Source organism: Chlorocebus sabaeus, chromosome 23 (assembly GCF_047675955.1).
Source record: "Chlorocebus sabaeus isolate Y175 chromosome 23, mChlSab1.0.hap1, whole genome shotgun sequence".
Lineage (NCBI taxonomy): Eukaryota > Metazoa > Chordata > Mammalia > Primates > Cercopithecidae > Chlorocebus > Chlorocebus sabaeus.
The window spans coordinates 62,605,985-62,622,108 of NC_132926.1; the positions used below are offsets into that span (position 1 = coordinate 62,605,985).

The 16,124-nt window shown below is 43.0% G+C and overlaps 1 protein-coding gene across 1 annotated transcript in view; it reads right to left on the minus strand.

The window, feature by feature from the left end:
* The window catches only part of TNFAIP8 (TNF alpha induced protein 8), a 122,367-nt gene extending 107,582 nt beyond the window's left edge, over positions 1–14,785 (minus strand). The window contains exon 1 of the mRNA XM_008014217.3: positions 14,601–14,785. Within this exon, the coding sequence (XP_008012408.1) occupies position 14,601 (1 nt within the window). The 5' untranslated portion in view covers positions 14,602–14,785. The remainder of the gene's footprint in view (positions 1–14,600) is intronic.
* Between the last annotated feature and the right edge of the window lie 1,339 nt (positions 14,786–16,124).

Consider the following 16,124-nt stretch of genomic DNA (forward strand, 5'->3'; position numbering starts at 1 on the left):
ACTATTCCATTACCTTTTTTTAATTAATAGAAACAGGGTCTTGCTATGTTGCCCGGCTGGTCTCAAACTCCTGGGTTCAGGGGATCCTCCCACCTCAGCCTCCGGAGTAGCTGGGACTTCAGGTGTGGCCACTATGCCTAGCCTATCACTCCTTGATCATTTTCATTGTTTTTGTAGAGTGAATGCTTTTAAAAGCTAAGTGTCATACGATTGGTTTTTTCCTATTATTACATGTGACTGGGATACTCAAGAGGATGAAAGAAAAAGTTGGAATGGCCCACAGGCCAGGACCTAACAGGGTGAGAGAATCAGGGCAAGAATGTCTTACTAAACTAGTGCAGGTCACGAATAACACAGGGCAGCCCAAGGTCATCACCATATGGTGAATGCTTTGAGAAGCAAGATATACCAAAGTTCAGAGGTCACCAACTCACCTATCTCTAGGAGTCAGGCAGATAAATGAAATGCATGACCTACCAGGAGGAACACAATAGGGAGCAGCAGAGTCTTTGGCCAAACTGGCACAAATGCCCCGCTAAGTGAGATGGCAATTTTAAAAGCTGAACACAGTGTGTAAGTTGAGCAAAATGCATCTGAGTTATATCTTGGCCAAGGGTCTCATTTTGTAGTGCCCTGCAAAAGGTTCTGATGGGCAAGAAATGAAGACCAAAAAGATCAGTCAAGAAAGGAAAGGGCAGGAAGGAAGAAAGGACCTGTCTGGGCAGGTGGAATCCCCGGCACCCACTGATGCAGTGGTCAGAAAAGGAAGGTCACAGAGAGGCTGGGATCTATGTCCCACACGCCAGGGGCCTGGGCTATAAAACCCAGGAAAGAATAGATCAAGGTGTAGACAAAGAAAAGGGCAAGCAGGCATGGGGACCACAGTGGCCTTACTGTGGAGTCAGATACTCTGTGAGCCAGGAGTTCCCAACATGCTAGTACTGAAAATGCAACACAACAAGAACACAGTCTGAAAACCGGACACAGAACAACCCAGAACCGACGGGTGCTGCACCCACATACCTTCTGCTCAGGGGAAGGGCCTGTCTCAAGGAACACAAAGGCAAAGCCTCACCGGATCAGAGGAAAAGAGGCAAAGGGATGGGACAGTTCCCAACAGGCTAATAAGAACAAGAAAAAAGCCCACATCCTTCCACAGCATTTATTTCATAAGCAAGTATATATTTAGTGTTAATTCTGTACTATTTACAAGGTCCAGTGGTGGTTACAAAGATAAAAAACCTACAGTTACTGAGGGTGAGTGGCTTATTCTGGGTCAAGAGCAGAAAGAGATTATTTGGCACCAGAGTTGACCAAGTCATACACTCAGATTTGGTAACATAACAGCTCGCTAGTTACAGTACTGAAATGCTCATACTCTGTCAACTGAATGAAATGATATATAGTTGATACTCAGAAAAGTGCTAAAAGAGTAGCTCGTATAGTGGGAAAACATTGAGATCATCATCATTAGACTTTCGGACAACAATAGTTTACATCAGAAGAAAATGGAGTGACATATTTAAAATTCTCAAGGAAAGAAAATGTGAGCCAAGGATTTTATATCAGACAACAGTGACCCTTAATTATAAAGGTCACAGACCAAGTTTTATCAAGAAATTAGGGAATATTGTTCCCATGATCCCTTCCTATTAAATCTACTAGAGAAAGAGCTTCAATCAAAATGTCTAGAGACACTGATATGAGGACAAGTGATAAACATGATGTATACAACAACCTGTACAAATAAGACCAAAAGAGTATTAAAAGGGAGATATTTTAATATATAACAATAATAAGATCTGATGATGCAGAAGTACTAAACCTTTTTTTTTTAACGTGGGGCAGAATTAGTATGGCATATGCCAAAGAAATTATTTTTATTGTTTTCATTAATCATAGCTGGTAATGGTAGTATTAATGTCATTATTTGGAGACTACTGTGTGTGTAATATAGGGTAATCAAATAGGTAATTATATAATAGTCTATTTCCCTTGTGACCAAAAAACCAGGATTTTAAGTGCAGAAGGAAAGGAATAAAAATGTGATATATAAGAGGTTAAACAGAAACCCTATAGTCTTGAACTTGAATTGGAAATAGCATTATTAACTCACAAAGTATTTTATCTTTATATGAGTATTTATGTTTGCGTGTGTGTGTGTGTGTGTGTGTGCGCGCGTGTGTGTGTTTCCCAACTCTGACCAATGAAAGGCCTATACTAACCATTCCAGTGAATGAGGATTCCCAGTGTCTGGATTATAGTCTTGAAATACCATTTCTTACTAAAAAAAAAAAAAAAAAACCAGGGTTTCTTGGGGAAATGGTTGACTCCAGGTATAGGCAAGAAATGTACAAGACAAGCATGGACCACCTTAACAAATCAAACAGCAGGAAACTAACAAGAATACTAAGGTCAGATCAGGAGGACTTAGGGGCCAACTGAAGAGGCTCCCATTCGTCAAAGATCAGACAATTTGAGTCTCGGTAAAAACTAAAATTTCAATGGAATAAAACCTATAAAATAGATTTAATTCCATGAGCTCATAACAATTAAAAAAAAAAACACTCTAATCAGTGATCTTCTTAGAATGACATGAAATCAATTCTTGAAAACTGAGTAAATCAAAGGAAAGAATCAAGCATATATAAAATATATGAAGCATTGGAAAGAATTCACACCCCTTTCCTATGTGAATTGTACCACTGGGCAATCAAATAACAGATTGAAAAGGCATCTATCCTTATAAAATTATTCCAGCTAATAAATAAAATCAAAATTATAGAATTAGAGTATCACCATTCTGCAATTGCCCCACTGACTTAACAGATTTAGACACTGAGGATCAACAGCTGCTAACATCAAAAGAGTGGAAAAACCAGACCCCATGTGTCTCCAAGTGAAAGAATACACCATCATCTATAATCTTGCCAAAGCGATCAGACCTGAATCTGATCAAGTCTCTGGATCCAGATACAGGAAACAGAGGGCAAAGTAGTAAGTTAAACTGTACCATGAGTGTGCATCTTTCTTGTTATCAACACTGTGGGAAACTACAGATTAAACAGCTCAGGTCCTGCAACAAATAAAAAAAAAAAAAGTTAAAGGAAGGAGACTCCGGTAGAGGGATCTGTAGATTAAAAGAGACTTAAAATACATTTTTTTTTTTTTCTTTATCGGTAAGACTAAACTCAGTGGGTCAGGCTGCTCATTTGGGTAATAAAACCATAAAGACATGCAAGGAAGTAATTACTATAAAAGTCAGAATGGCATTTACCTTTGGAGGAACAGAGGGAAATGTGATCAGGATGGGATGTAAGATTTTGGTCCCTTTGGCAAAGTTCTATTTCTTGACCTAAATGCTAGTGATATATATGAGTGTTTGCTTTGTAATAATTCACTAAGTTATGTATATTTGTTTTATGTGGCTTTTTGATATTTATGTTTTGTTTTACAATAAAAGTACGAAAAAGCATTAAGAAAATCTATCAGGCATATCAGCACAGTCGCCAACTGACGGAAAAAGCTGCAAGGTGTCTCTCGGTGCCAGGTGGAAAGTGCAGGGACCCAGCAATAAATCAGACAGGAACCAGCATCTTATGAACTCTGTTTCAATGAACTTTTCACTTTGAAGGTAAATAACTGAATCTACATTGTTTAATTAACATTTGCCTTATAACCCTTAAATTATTTAAAAAAGTGTATAACGAATGACATGCTCCAAAATACCTCAAGAGCAATCTCAATTCAAAATGACTTCTTAGAGTTGGGTGTGGTGGCATGGACCTTTGTAGTCCCACAGCTACACAAAAGGTTGAGGCGAGAGAATTGCTTGAGGCCAAGAGTTTCAGGTTGTAGCGTGCTAGGATTGCACCTGTGAATAGCCACTGCCCTCTAGCCTGGGCAACAGAGCAAGACCCCATCTCTAAGAAAAACACATATAACAAATAAATAAAATAAAATAAAATAAAATAATAACCTCTTAGATATCTACCAGAATTGCAATGAACAGCTGGGCATTGGGTTCTCACAAATATAAGATGACACATCTCACACTCCATGAGATGTGGTGTGACCAGCTCTGCACACCCCATGGTTCATCCTTCTACTATTTGTTGTTGAATGAAACATGGAGACAAGCTTTGTAGCAGAACCAGGCTGGTTGGAGAGGTAACAGCCTTTGAGAGTTCACAGAAAAGGAGGGTGTTTGTGGCACTATTATTGAAGGGTAACACCCTATAGCACAAGTATGGGAGGGGAGAGCTATGCCACCAGAGTGTAAATCCCAGCATGGCCAGGCACTCACAGCATGTTACTTAACCTCCTTAAGCCTCAATTCCTTATCTGTAAACAAGGATTAACAATAGTATCTTTCTCACAGATCCCTTCTGAAGATGAAATTAAATAATGTGTATAAAGCACTTGGCACAGTGCCTGCTGGCCCACCCTAAGTACTCAATAAGTGTTTGCCATGATTACTGGGATGGCAAACATTTCTGGAAAATTAAGGAACTCTTTGTATGATGGATACCTTTCTGGTTGGAATGCAGGATGCCTTCTCCAAAGTAAGTAGTGCTATTTTATAAACCTATGATCTTTAACATTAAAAAATCACTGCTTCAAGATACTTCCAGTCAGTTTTAAAATGAAAAAGAGTAAGAAAAAGTCACAGCTACTAGTAATTAAGTATATGTGATTTTCAACAACTTCCATATCATTATTTGGTTTTCTCCTCCCAACTACCATTATGGGTGGTTAGTTTTAACTCCAGTGAAACCTGGGATTATTAGTATCAGGAATACTGATGGCTGTAACTGGCCTCTAGGGAATGGGAGCCCAGGGTTAGTATAGGTGCTTCTTGTCCACCCTGTAACCATGCCCCTTCCCTTCTTCTATGGGCACAGCCAACCTCCCACAATAGAGGTTCTTCCTCAATGCCCAATACTCACTTTTACAGCTTCCCTTAAGGCTGTGACTCAGTTCTGGCCAATTAGGCCTAAGGAGGCTTCAGGAAAGATTTTACTCCTGGATGAAAAGGGATAAACACTACAGGAGAACCAATTTATTGCTGCCCTCTGTGTCCACCCTTCACACACACACACACACCTTCCTGTCTTAAAAAGAGGTTGGCAGGAACCTGTGATACCTGTTGCTGAGAAAGCTATTTTCTGCCCACAAAGTGGCAAGTCTGCAGATAAAAATGTAACATGCTAAGGATGAGAATAGATAGAACTGATCCCTGATGACACTGTTTAGCCAAGGATCCAATCCTGAATCTACCCAATCCCAGATTGCCCTTCATATAAGATAATTTAATGTCTTTACTATCAAATCACTGTTCATTGGCATTCGCTTAACTGCAGCCTAAAGCATCCTGATTGTAATGATTTGGATTGCGTCCCTCCTGCTACGGTTTTGAAGGTGTATCTCCCCTCAAAATTCATATGTTGAAACCTAAACCCCAAGGTGATGGTATTAAGAGGTGGTTAGAAGTCATTAAGTCATAAAGGCTTCACCATTATGAGTGGATTAGTGCTCTTACAAAAGAGGTTGAAAGGATTACCCCAGTGCCTTTTGCCCCTCCACCTGCCGTCTCATCTACCATGTGAGGACACAGCAAAAAAGCACCATCTTGGAAGCCCAGAGCGGCCCTCACCAGACACTGAATCTGTAGGTGCCTTGATCTTGAATCTCCAGCCTCCAGAACTGTGGAAAATAAATTTCTGTTATTTACAAATTACCCAGTCTCAGATATTTTGTTACAGCAGTACAAACAGACTAAGAAACACCAAAAAGTTCATATGCTGAAGCCTTAACTCCTAATATCTCAGAAAGCAAATGCATTTGGAAACAGAATTTTTAAAGAGGTGACTCAGTTAAAATTAGTCTTACGGTGGGCCCCAATCCAATTTGATTGGTGTCCTTGTAAGAGGAGAGCTGGACACACAGATGCCAGGTGTGTGCACACACAACAAGCTGAGAGAATCTGTGGCCAGCGGATGTGAGCTAAAATATTAAAAATTTTTACTCTTCAGCCTGAAGGACAAAAAAAAAATCCCTGATGGAAACTTGGGTGTACACTAAAAAATCAAAAGCCCCACACACAGTAAGTGGGTATTTTTCTTCTGTTTTAATTTCTTCAAAAGATCATTGTTTAAAGAAAAAAATAACTATAATTTGTGGGGATTATACATATATATAGAAATAAACCATATGACAATCACAACACAAACAGTGTGGTCTCCTCAGTAGGCCCCCATATCTATGGTCTCGGTTTCCACAGTTGCAGTGTGATCACAGAGCATGCAGTCTGAAAATAGGTGAGTGCAGTATACAAGACATTTTGAGAGCAAGTGAAGAGAGAAAGACCACATTTACATAACTCTCATTACAATATATTGTTATAATTGCTCTATTTTATTATTTGGTATTATGGTTAATCTGTTACTATGCCTAATTTAAAAATTAAATTTTATCACAGGTACACATGTATAGGAAAAAGTATAGCTTATATAGGGTTCAGAACTACGTGCAGTTTCAGGCATAGACTGGAGGTCTTGAAATGATCCTCCCAGTGTAAAGGGGAACAACTAATATCCTTTACAAAGGCAATTGTTACAGACTGAAATATAGCCCCCAAATTCATATACTGAAACTCTAATCTCCATTATGGCTGTATTTGGAGACAGCCTCTAATAAAGAATTAAGGTTAAATGAGATCGTAAGGGTGGGACCCTAATCTAATATGACTGATATCCTATGAAGAGGGAGAGACACCAGGGATGTGCACAGAGAAATGTTCTTGTGAGAATATGGCAGAAACATGGCCATCTGAAAGGCAAGGAGGGAGGCCTCAGGTAAACCAAACCTGTTGACGTCTTGATCTTGAACTTCCAGTCTCCAGAACTGTGAGAATATAAATTTTTGTTGTGTAAGCCACCAGTCTGTGGTATTTTGTTATGGCAGCCCCTGCAAACTAATACACTTATGTGGTACACTATCATCACTAAAGGCAACCATAAAAAACCAGAACTTTCAGGCCAGGTGCAGTGGCTCACGCCTGTAATCCCAACACTTTGGGAGGCCAAGGCAGGTGGATCACTTGAGGTCAGGAGTTCGAGACCAGCCTGGCCAACATGGTGAAACCCTGCCTCTACTAAAAATACAAAAATTAGCCAGGCGTGGTGGTGTGTGCCTATAATCCCAGCTACTTGGGAGGCTGAGGTAGGAGCATCGCTTGAACTCGGGAGGTAGAAGTTGCAGTGAGCTGAGTTTGTACCACTGCACTTCAGCCTGGGAGACAGAGCAAGACTCCATCTCAAAAAAAAAAAAAAGAGAGAGAGAGAGAGAAAGAAAGCAGAACTTACGAAAGACTGATTAAAGGGTAAAATTCAGTGTGGATATACTTATAGGACTTGGGTGGTTAATCCTCTGCCCCTGCCACCTGTCTCCACAAGTCACTGCCCAACCTCCTCTATCTGCCTCATTTCCCTAATGGTGAGGCTGGAAGGTCCTGGTGTGCTCAACTCCAGGGCAGCAAACTGCGGGATGGCTGACTACAGAGGAAGGCAGAGGCCAGACCTGAATTAGTCAGTTTCATACCTGTCATTCTCTGTTCAAATATTTAAATCTGGAGGGAAAAAAAAAAAAAAAGCTGTCATTCTTCTAAAATTAGTACTATGTATCATCAGTAGCAGACCTTTATTATTCATAATTTCCATGGCCCCTGTAAGAATAAATTAAAAACTGACTAAAATTCAGAAATAGAGAAGTCTCAAGTACTGGCAAAACCCAAAATGCAAAAGCAGAGGGAGGAAGTTACAGAATATGGCTTCAAAGAAAAAAAATGGTCTGTTTTTCATTTTCTCGTTTTCTACCATTATAAAATGAGGGGGACACTCTGAGAACAGAATAGATTCCTGGAGGTACCAGGACTTCAGGACAGGGAACAGGCCTGGGGTAGGGGAAACGGTCCGCTTGGCAACTCTGAGTCCTGAGTTGGGTGTGGGCTCTTCCAAACATGTGCCCCTGTTGAAATAAGGGCGCCCATCCCAGTTCAGTGTCTACAAACCACCTGAGTTATCCTTAAGTCAGCCGCCATACTGGATTTATGATGTCAGCATTGTCAGTGACTCAAAGTCTAGATTTTCAACTAATGAACATTGGGCAGACTCTCCAATGTCTCTGTTTCATGGCCTTCAATTCCTGGATCTATTTGTGGGACACCACTAATTGTTTCGGTTGTTATTTTTTGTTCTTGACTTGGTTGCTTGTCAATATTTTTCCACCCAGTGAAGACCTATAAAAACAACTTTGTTATTTCTTAAGATGGGTACACAGGTGTCCATTTTATATGCTGTGTTCATTTTATATGTTGTGTTCATTTTAATCTTTAAACTTTAAAGTCATTCTGTACTTTCAAGAGCTCTTTCCACTGCCAAAAATAATAATAATAATTTAAAAAAAAATCCCTACAGCTAGCTGCTGCCTGAATAAGCTTCTTTCTAGAACAATACAGGAAAATGAGTCACATAAGTATCCCAGGCTAGGGGTTCTCAATTTGCATCAAGCTTCACTGGTGATTCTGACTTACAGTCAGGTTCAGAGCTATACTCCCAGATGAGCCCTCAAATACAGCACATTGGATAAGTTCAAAGTTTCATTTGGTGTATCACTTTTGTGGCTGCCCAGAAAATGATGTCCTCAAACTACCCCACCTGGGCAGAGCTTCCCTGCCAGGGAGGTGATAAGCACCACAGGTACACAGGGCAGGGAATCCTTGCTTCTTCAGGAGGCTCCCTATTTACACAGGGTCTCTTACCCTGGCAAGTAATAGCAGCTGAAGTTCCTTCAGGCACTATCAGTCATTCCAGGTCATAAAAGCGAAGGAGCAAAGTGGCTACGTGTGTGCAAACAGAGGTCATCACCGGATGTTGGGAAGGCCTGAGCTCATTCACCTCTTCCAGGTATACTTCATGAGTCACTAGCAGCCTAATTCTGCCTCAAGACAAAAGGAATTCCATCACTAAGTGAGGACTGCTCTGCCTTTCAAGTGTAGTGAAACAGGATTTAACCAAACACCTGCCATTTTCCAGAAAACAATCTCAACCCTTTAAAGAGTGAAGAAGGAAAAATAAGAGAGTAGTTTCCTGACCACTGAATGATGGAATGAGGTACTGCACTTACTTCCCAAAGATTCACGTGACCAAAGTTTGTTCTGTAACTTTCACCCTGTCACCAACACTGTCCATGCATTTTTTTCTCAGAAGACCGTGGCATTTCTTTTCGTGTCTGCATGGGTGTGAAGGTCTGAACACAGTCAGATGAGAGCTCAGGACAGGAAAGGATGAGTGTAGTTAGGCCTACATGGCGCACACCACAATCTCCGTCTCCCCTATTTTTGTTGGCAGTCATGTTGTAAAAACAAACAAACAAAAAAACAAACCTCATTTTGTTAAACAAATGATAAATAAGAGTAGTAAATAAGAGTTGGGAATGAGGAAGTCTTGAGCTAAAGGAATTTGGTTTGAAGCCAGGCTTAAAGAGGGTATTGACTGAGTGGGCTGTTGCTTACTTTTTGGCTCCTTTAAAATATCCAAGAGTCACTGTGTACCTTGCTGAGTACTGTGTTCCCAAAAGACCTTGCCCCGGTGCCTAATCCTGCAGATGCGGTCCCTGTCCTGGGCCTCCCGGAACTCACGCAACTTCCCCTGAAGACATGCCAGCCCGATTCCCTTTGCAACACCAAGGGCAGCTGTCTGTCTTAGATAATCTAGTTTCATTCACTACCTGTTTTAAACATGGGAGTTGTGAAAGGCCAACCCACTGCTCACAATTTAACTGTAATAGGTCTTTTGAAAGCTTCCCTCATGCAGAGAAGCTTAATGGGTACTATGGCTCTTCTTCGTTCTCAGGCACATAAAACTCGAATGCCCTGCTCTGGCTCACTTATCTTTGGCAGCAGCGGCAACATTTCCCTTATATAATCATGTGACCCTGCAGCTGGCAATCATTGAAGTTGTGCTACATTCACCCCATTCTCTGGGCTCCTCTGGCATCGTTAAAGGAAAAAAGAATTCATGCTAAAATCACATATGACACAAGTTACTACTTTCCCTCTCTACTCCACTGTGGCTCAGTACTAAGGCTTACTGGAATGAGACCTATTTGGCCAATCTAACCAAGTCCTCCACTTAATAGGTGCCTTCTGCACACTGACACAGCAGAGGAACATCTGCTTTAATCTGCACAACAATCCTACAACGTAAATACTATCCCCAGTTTTTACTCTGGTGAAGAAACAGGCTCAGAGAGCAAAGCAGATTGTCCAAAGCCACACAGCCAGCAGGGGCTGAGACAGCAGGTGCTGATTCCAGCAAAGTCATTGGAACCAACTACTTCTTGACTAAAGTCATCTTTATTCCCGATGTTTAAGGAAACTACAAGCGGAATTTTGAACTTAATTTCATTATCTGTTATTAAAGAAACTAACCCAGAGGTGTTCACAAGTTAACCTGGAGTCTCATTCCTGTGACCACCTCCCCACAACCCTTGCTTTTTGTTTTTAGTGGAAAAGATCTGTACACCCAGCCCCAGTCGCCTTGACAGAAACATCACCATGTTGGTTTTTAATCCCCCTTGTCCTATACGGAAAAGGGCAAGCCTAGGAAAACAACCTTTTTGGCACACACCCAGCTTTGCAGCCGGTTCTGAACCTCAGCTACCTTGGTTCTGAACCATAAACACTTGCTTCCAGAGATAAAGCAGCTGTTCTCTAAAAGGATGGGCTGGGTATGATTTGATTATTGCTAAGCCTGTGACATTTTCAAACAATTCTCAGGTACCTTTTGTCTGATGTAAAACAAAATCCTATGGAATCAGGTTTGTTTCAGTAATATCACTGGTTATTTGAAACAGATGTTGGAAGAAATGTGCTTCTTTGAGTTTCTTATTGTTGAGAAAGACAAATATTTTGAATATCATTCTACTGTCCTGACTAAGGAAGTACCTTTACTTTCCTTGGTGAAACACGAGAGACTTCCAAACCCATTTTTGCCATTAGCAACTTACCTTCGGGGACTCCTTCTTATCAACAGGCATCTTTCCGCAAGTTACCTGCCTTCTCAAATCCCAAGGCTTTCATGTAAACATGAGAAGGGTGTGCTGTACCAGGCACAGAGCAGGAGCTCAGTAAATGCCTGCTGTGTAAATGAATGGTGCTCTCTTCCTGCAAGCTGAACGAAGGAGGTGGATACCTCCAAAGTTGAGGAACAGCAACCATAGGGTATAAGGCCACAGACCAGGTGGTTTCCAAGATGCCCCTTGGCTCTGCCATTCTAGAATTATCTACACTCCACTTGTAGCTCATTTCCTCCTCTTCAGGCCAAAATGTAGGCTAAAAATGAACTGACCTCCTTTACATTTTGCAACATGGTTCTCTGTCTCTGTTTTTGTTTTTTCCCCTCTACAAATCACTCATTTTCAGCTACTGGGCAGCACAGCTGAAGTATAAAAACTTAGAAACTGCAGTTGGCTCAGACTCTGGGGCCACAGTCATCGGAACCAGACACAAGAGTATGGGAAGAAAATTCTTAGCCACAGGGAAACACAAAGATTGGGTGTTAAGAGGGCCTTTTCAGTGTTTGTTGAGTTCTTGTCGTGTGCATTTGGTATTAAATGCAGGATGCGGGCAGTATGAGGAGGGGTGAGGTGATAAAAGTTAATCTGGCACCACACAATTCCTTCCCTTAACTTCTGTATCAGAGCCAGAGATCCCTGAGAATGCCAAAGCAGGGGAAATTGTCCACTTTGTTATCCAGGTTGGCCCCTGTGCATGTCGCCATTGCCAAAGTCAATGCCCCTGGCACTGGGATTGTACTAATAGCCCCTATGCCATTCCCCTCTGTGAAAAAGCAGGTGGCCCTTATTTATCATCACTGTTTCTCCCCTGTCTCCTGGAGGTTATCTCATGTTCAGCCCCTTCAACTGCTATCAGGCATAAATGGAGGGCGTGGGGAATGGACCATTCTACATGATGTAGAGCAAAGCTCAATTCCGAGAATGAATGAAATCTCCAGGAGGGGTGTTACTACCACATTGGGCTATCTCCTGCAGAAGAGGATTAACTGGATCAATTAAATATGAGACCTCTGCAGTGCCTGGCACTGCAGCAGACTCCACTTTAAAGATTACCTCTGTGAAGTTCTCCAAGTCATAAGTCACATAGAAATTCACTCCTCCTCCAACACAGCATTTCCTAATTAGTACTGTTTGGATGCAATCATTCCTCTCCACACACCCTTTCCTCCATTTCAACAGAATGAGAATTGCAAAGAACTGGCCTCATAAAATACTCTGTTCCTGGCCTCTGCCGTGTGTTCACCCCCAGGTTTCTGCTATTCTGTTTGGGATCCCAGGACAGCCTGTCCTCACAACAGCTCAACACATACACAGCGACTATGTCTAGCAATGTAGTCTGAAATAGAAAATCAAGAGACAACAAACATGAGATTTCTCAACTCACACCAAATTTTCTTGGTGAGTTTAAACACGCTGGAACAAAAGGCACACAGAGTAAAAGTTGCCCTTAAAGAAAATGTTTAAAAGGCCCATTTGTGCAGGATCACTGTGATTTTGATAGAACCTTGTTTTATTCATTGATTTATTAATGATTCTTAAATCATCACATAATATAGATTAATATAATGGTTTATAAAGTCTACATATGTCAATCCAAAGAGCTTAACACAACACATTCAGTATCTAAGGGATTCCTATTTTACAGAGGAGTAGGTGCTAGTCTACTTCCCTAAACTTTACTTACTCAGATTACAAGTAAAAACTCAAAAGATGGGCAGTGAATGGGGGAGGCAATTAAATGTGTATGGAAGAGAAAAGGCATCCAAAAATCCACAAAAAAGCAAATTGTGTTATTAGCTAGAATATTAACAATTACTTGAGGGCCCATGTAGTCCCAGTTACTCAGGAGGCTGAGGCAGGAGGATCGCTTGAGCCCAGGAGTTCAAGACCAGCTCGGGCAACATAGCGAGACCCTATCTCTAAAAACAACAACAACAATAGCTTGCTGACTTAACTCCTCATGACAGATCTAATTAGACGGTGGCAATAAATGTGTCTAAGTGTTTAATTAAATGTGATAATTATTTCTTTCCTTAAAGAGAGATGCAGTCATATGTTTACACTGCAAAGCATAATGTTTCCTTAGTGAAAACAGTGTGGAAACACTTCTGTGTAACACAGGATTCAAACCAGGATAAAAATATCGGCTGCGATAAGCAGCACTTAACAGTAATTTATTAACTCTTACCTTTCATGTGCCAGTGCACAATGGCTTCTGAAAGCCTACCCTTTTTGGTTATTTCCTTTGGTCACACAGCTTTGTTATCCTTACCCTCAACGAATAGTTTCTACTTAGAATGTGATTTGAGCATCTCTTAAATGGATTATTATCAAGGAAGTAGGAGAATATTCTACTTTCATAGCAAGAAAGTAGCAAGAATAAACTGAAACGTAGAAGAACTCAGAGCAACTATTAAAATTAGATAGGACCCCAGCAACCAGGCAATCACTTTATAGATGAAGAAACCATTTGTATAATGCTGCTGTTATGATAGCAAAGCTTCCAATTAATTTTTTAAATGCAGAAATATGTCCTGCACTGAGGGAGTACTGATCCCCACCTCCCCCTACAAAAATAATTATGTAGGAATAGAATTATCAGTCTTAAGCAATCCAAGGATTTTCTTGTTTCAACACTGGGCACTGAACTACTGTTTGATTCTTTCCATGATTCCTCTAGGGATACTGCTCTTTCTACATAGAGCTTCTGTGTTTTAGAAAATCTGTTGGTTTAGGAATACAGTGTCACTGAAGCAATAAACATATTCAAGGTGCCTAAGCCTGTTGGGTCAGCCTGGTCTTGAACGTGCCTATCAGTCGCCCGGAGTCCGAGGAGCCTGGGCGCTCATCAGGTGTCTTTGAAGCAGGTGCTGAGGGCTCCAGTGCCATATGTGCAGTCATGTACACACACACAGACACACACACACACACACTTTCTTCCTCAAAGGAAGTCTCCATCGAATGACCTCAAAGCAGGGCTCTGGTCTCTGCCTGTTTTACAATGCAAGGTTGGATTACAATCTCAGGCCAGCATCTCAGTCTGCAATCTGGGGCACCCTGATAACCCGGGCAGTGCTTTCGCCAGCATGTGCGGTTACAGGAGGACGTGACAAATAGCGGGAGCCGAGTTACAAAGGGAGAGAAGGGAATGAGGCTCAGAGCAGGAGGTGGTGAAGAGGTCGCCCTGAATAGGTAAGGGTTCCTGGCAAGGGGTCTTGGATCCTCAGTGCGGCACTGGAACTGAGTAAAATTACGGGGAGTTTCCGAGGCTGTGCGCTCCCGCACACACTCGTACGCACACCCACCTACACAAGTTGTTCAAACGCACCCACTCACACTCACTCACACTCGCTTCAGAAACTCTCTGAGCCGGAGGCGCGCCCCAAGAGCAGCCCGCAGCCCAGCGGCGGGAGAGGCGCGCGGGGGTGTGCGCCGGACTGGAGCGCCCAGGAGCCACTTACTCGGAGGACTGGCGCGGCGGCGCCGGGACGCTGAGGCACGAGCTGGGCTGTTTGGCGGCGCCGAGTTCTCTACTCGTTCGGTGGCTCGCGGGCTCCCGCGGACCTTAGCCAAGCGCGGGTTAGAGCTGGCGGGAGAAAAGGAGCTGGGGACCAGGGGCGGAACTTGCAGGAGGGTCCAGGGGTGTGGCGGGCAGGCGGGGGAGGAGCCGGGAGGTCGGGGGCGGAGCGTGCAGGGAAGGAGGAGCCCAGCGGCTGGGGCGGGGCGGAGTGGGAGAGGAGGAGCCAGGGGTCGGGACAGCAGGGGTCGGGACAGCAGGGGTCGGGAGTGGCCCAGGCGCAGGAGAGCGCGGAGAAGCGCTGGGCGGCAGCCTGGGAGCCGGACTGGGACCGCGAGGCCCAGACCGCTGGGGCGCTGGAGAACAGGACCCGCTTGGGAGATATGCAGAGGATACGCTATTCCTGAACCCCTCAGTTTCTTCGGTTGTAAAAATGAGACGCCAACCCTCGTAGTGTGTTGAGATGGTAAAATGGGGCCATACACATGTGCATTGTGTCTTGCACTTAAGAACGCGTGAATGTTAATGTCTGCTGCCATCATTATTGACTATTACGATGATGATGATCCGTGAAAGCCCCTAAATGCCGCCTGCTCTTTTGCTGTTCATTTTCTGCTGGCGTGAAGTCTACCCGATGATAGCTGACGCACTCCTGATTCCTGGTTTACATTGGCGGGCAATGCAGGGCTTCCTCTTGGAGTTAAAGACTCATTGGCTCCTGGAAAGCCCTGGCTCTCTGCCGCCCCTGCGCGGACTTAGCTGTGACTGTCCTTGCCTGGGGAGCCGAAGGCTTGCCCTTCTCAGGGGCCACCCGAGACCGCCAGTTCGGAGTAGAATCTGGATCTTCAGTCTGTTGAGGGGTCCTGGCCTGGGGTAGCCACTTTCAAGGGCGAGGGACCTTCTGGTGGGAGTACGAGGTAAACCTCAATTAAGCCCCTACTACATGGCAGCAGGGCACAGAGGGCTGGGAATATTAATAATACTGTAGCAGGACTAGCCACAGACAAAACCTCTCAGACACCAAGTTGGAAAAGGAAGGGCTTTATTCAGCTGGGAGCATTGGCAAGCTACTGCCCTAAAATCCAAGCTCCCCGAGTGCACAATTTCTGTCCCTTTTAAGGGCTCACAACACTAAAGATTTTACATGAAAGGGTCGTGATTGATTTGAGCAAGCAGGGTGAACATCACAGGGGCTGCATGCACCAGTGGTCAGAGAAACAGAACAGGGCAGGGAGTTCCACAGTGTTCTTCTATACGATGTCTGGAATCTATGAATAACATCGGTTTCTAAGTTATGAGTTGATTTTTAACTACTGGGTTTAGGCCAGGCAGGCCCAGGCCTGGTTTCAGGTCTGGCACTGGCTGCCTGTCTTTAGTTTTACTTCCTTGTTTTTTCTTAAAACAGGTACTGAGTATAAAACAATGTAAAACAATATGAAAGGGTCTCTCTCTTTCCTCATTTCCCCCC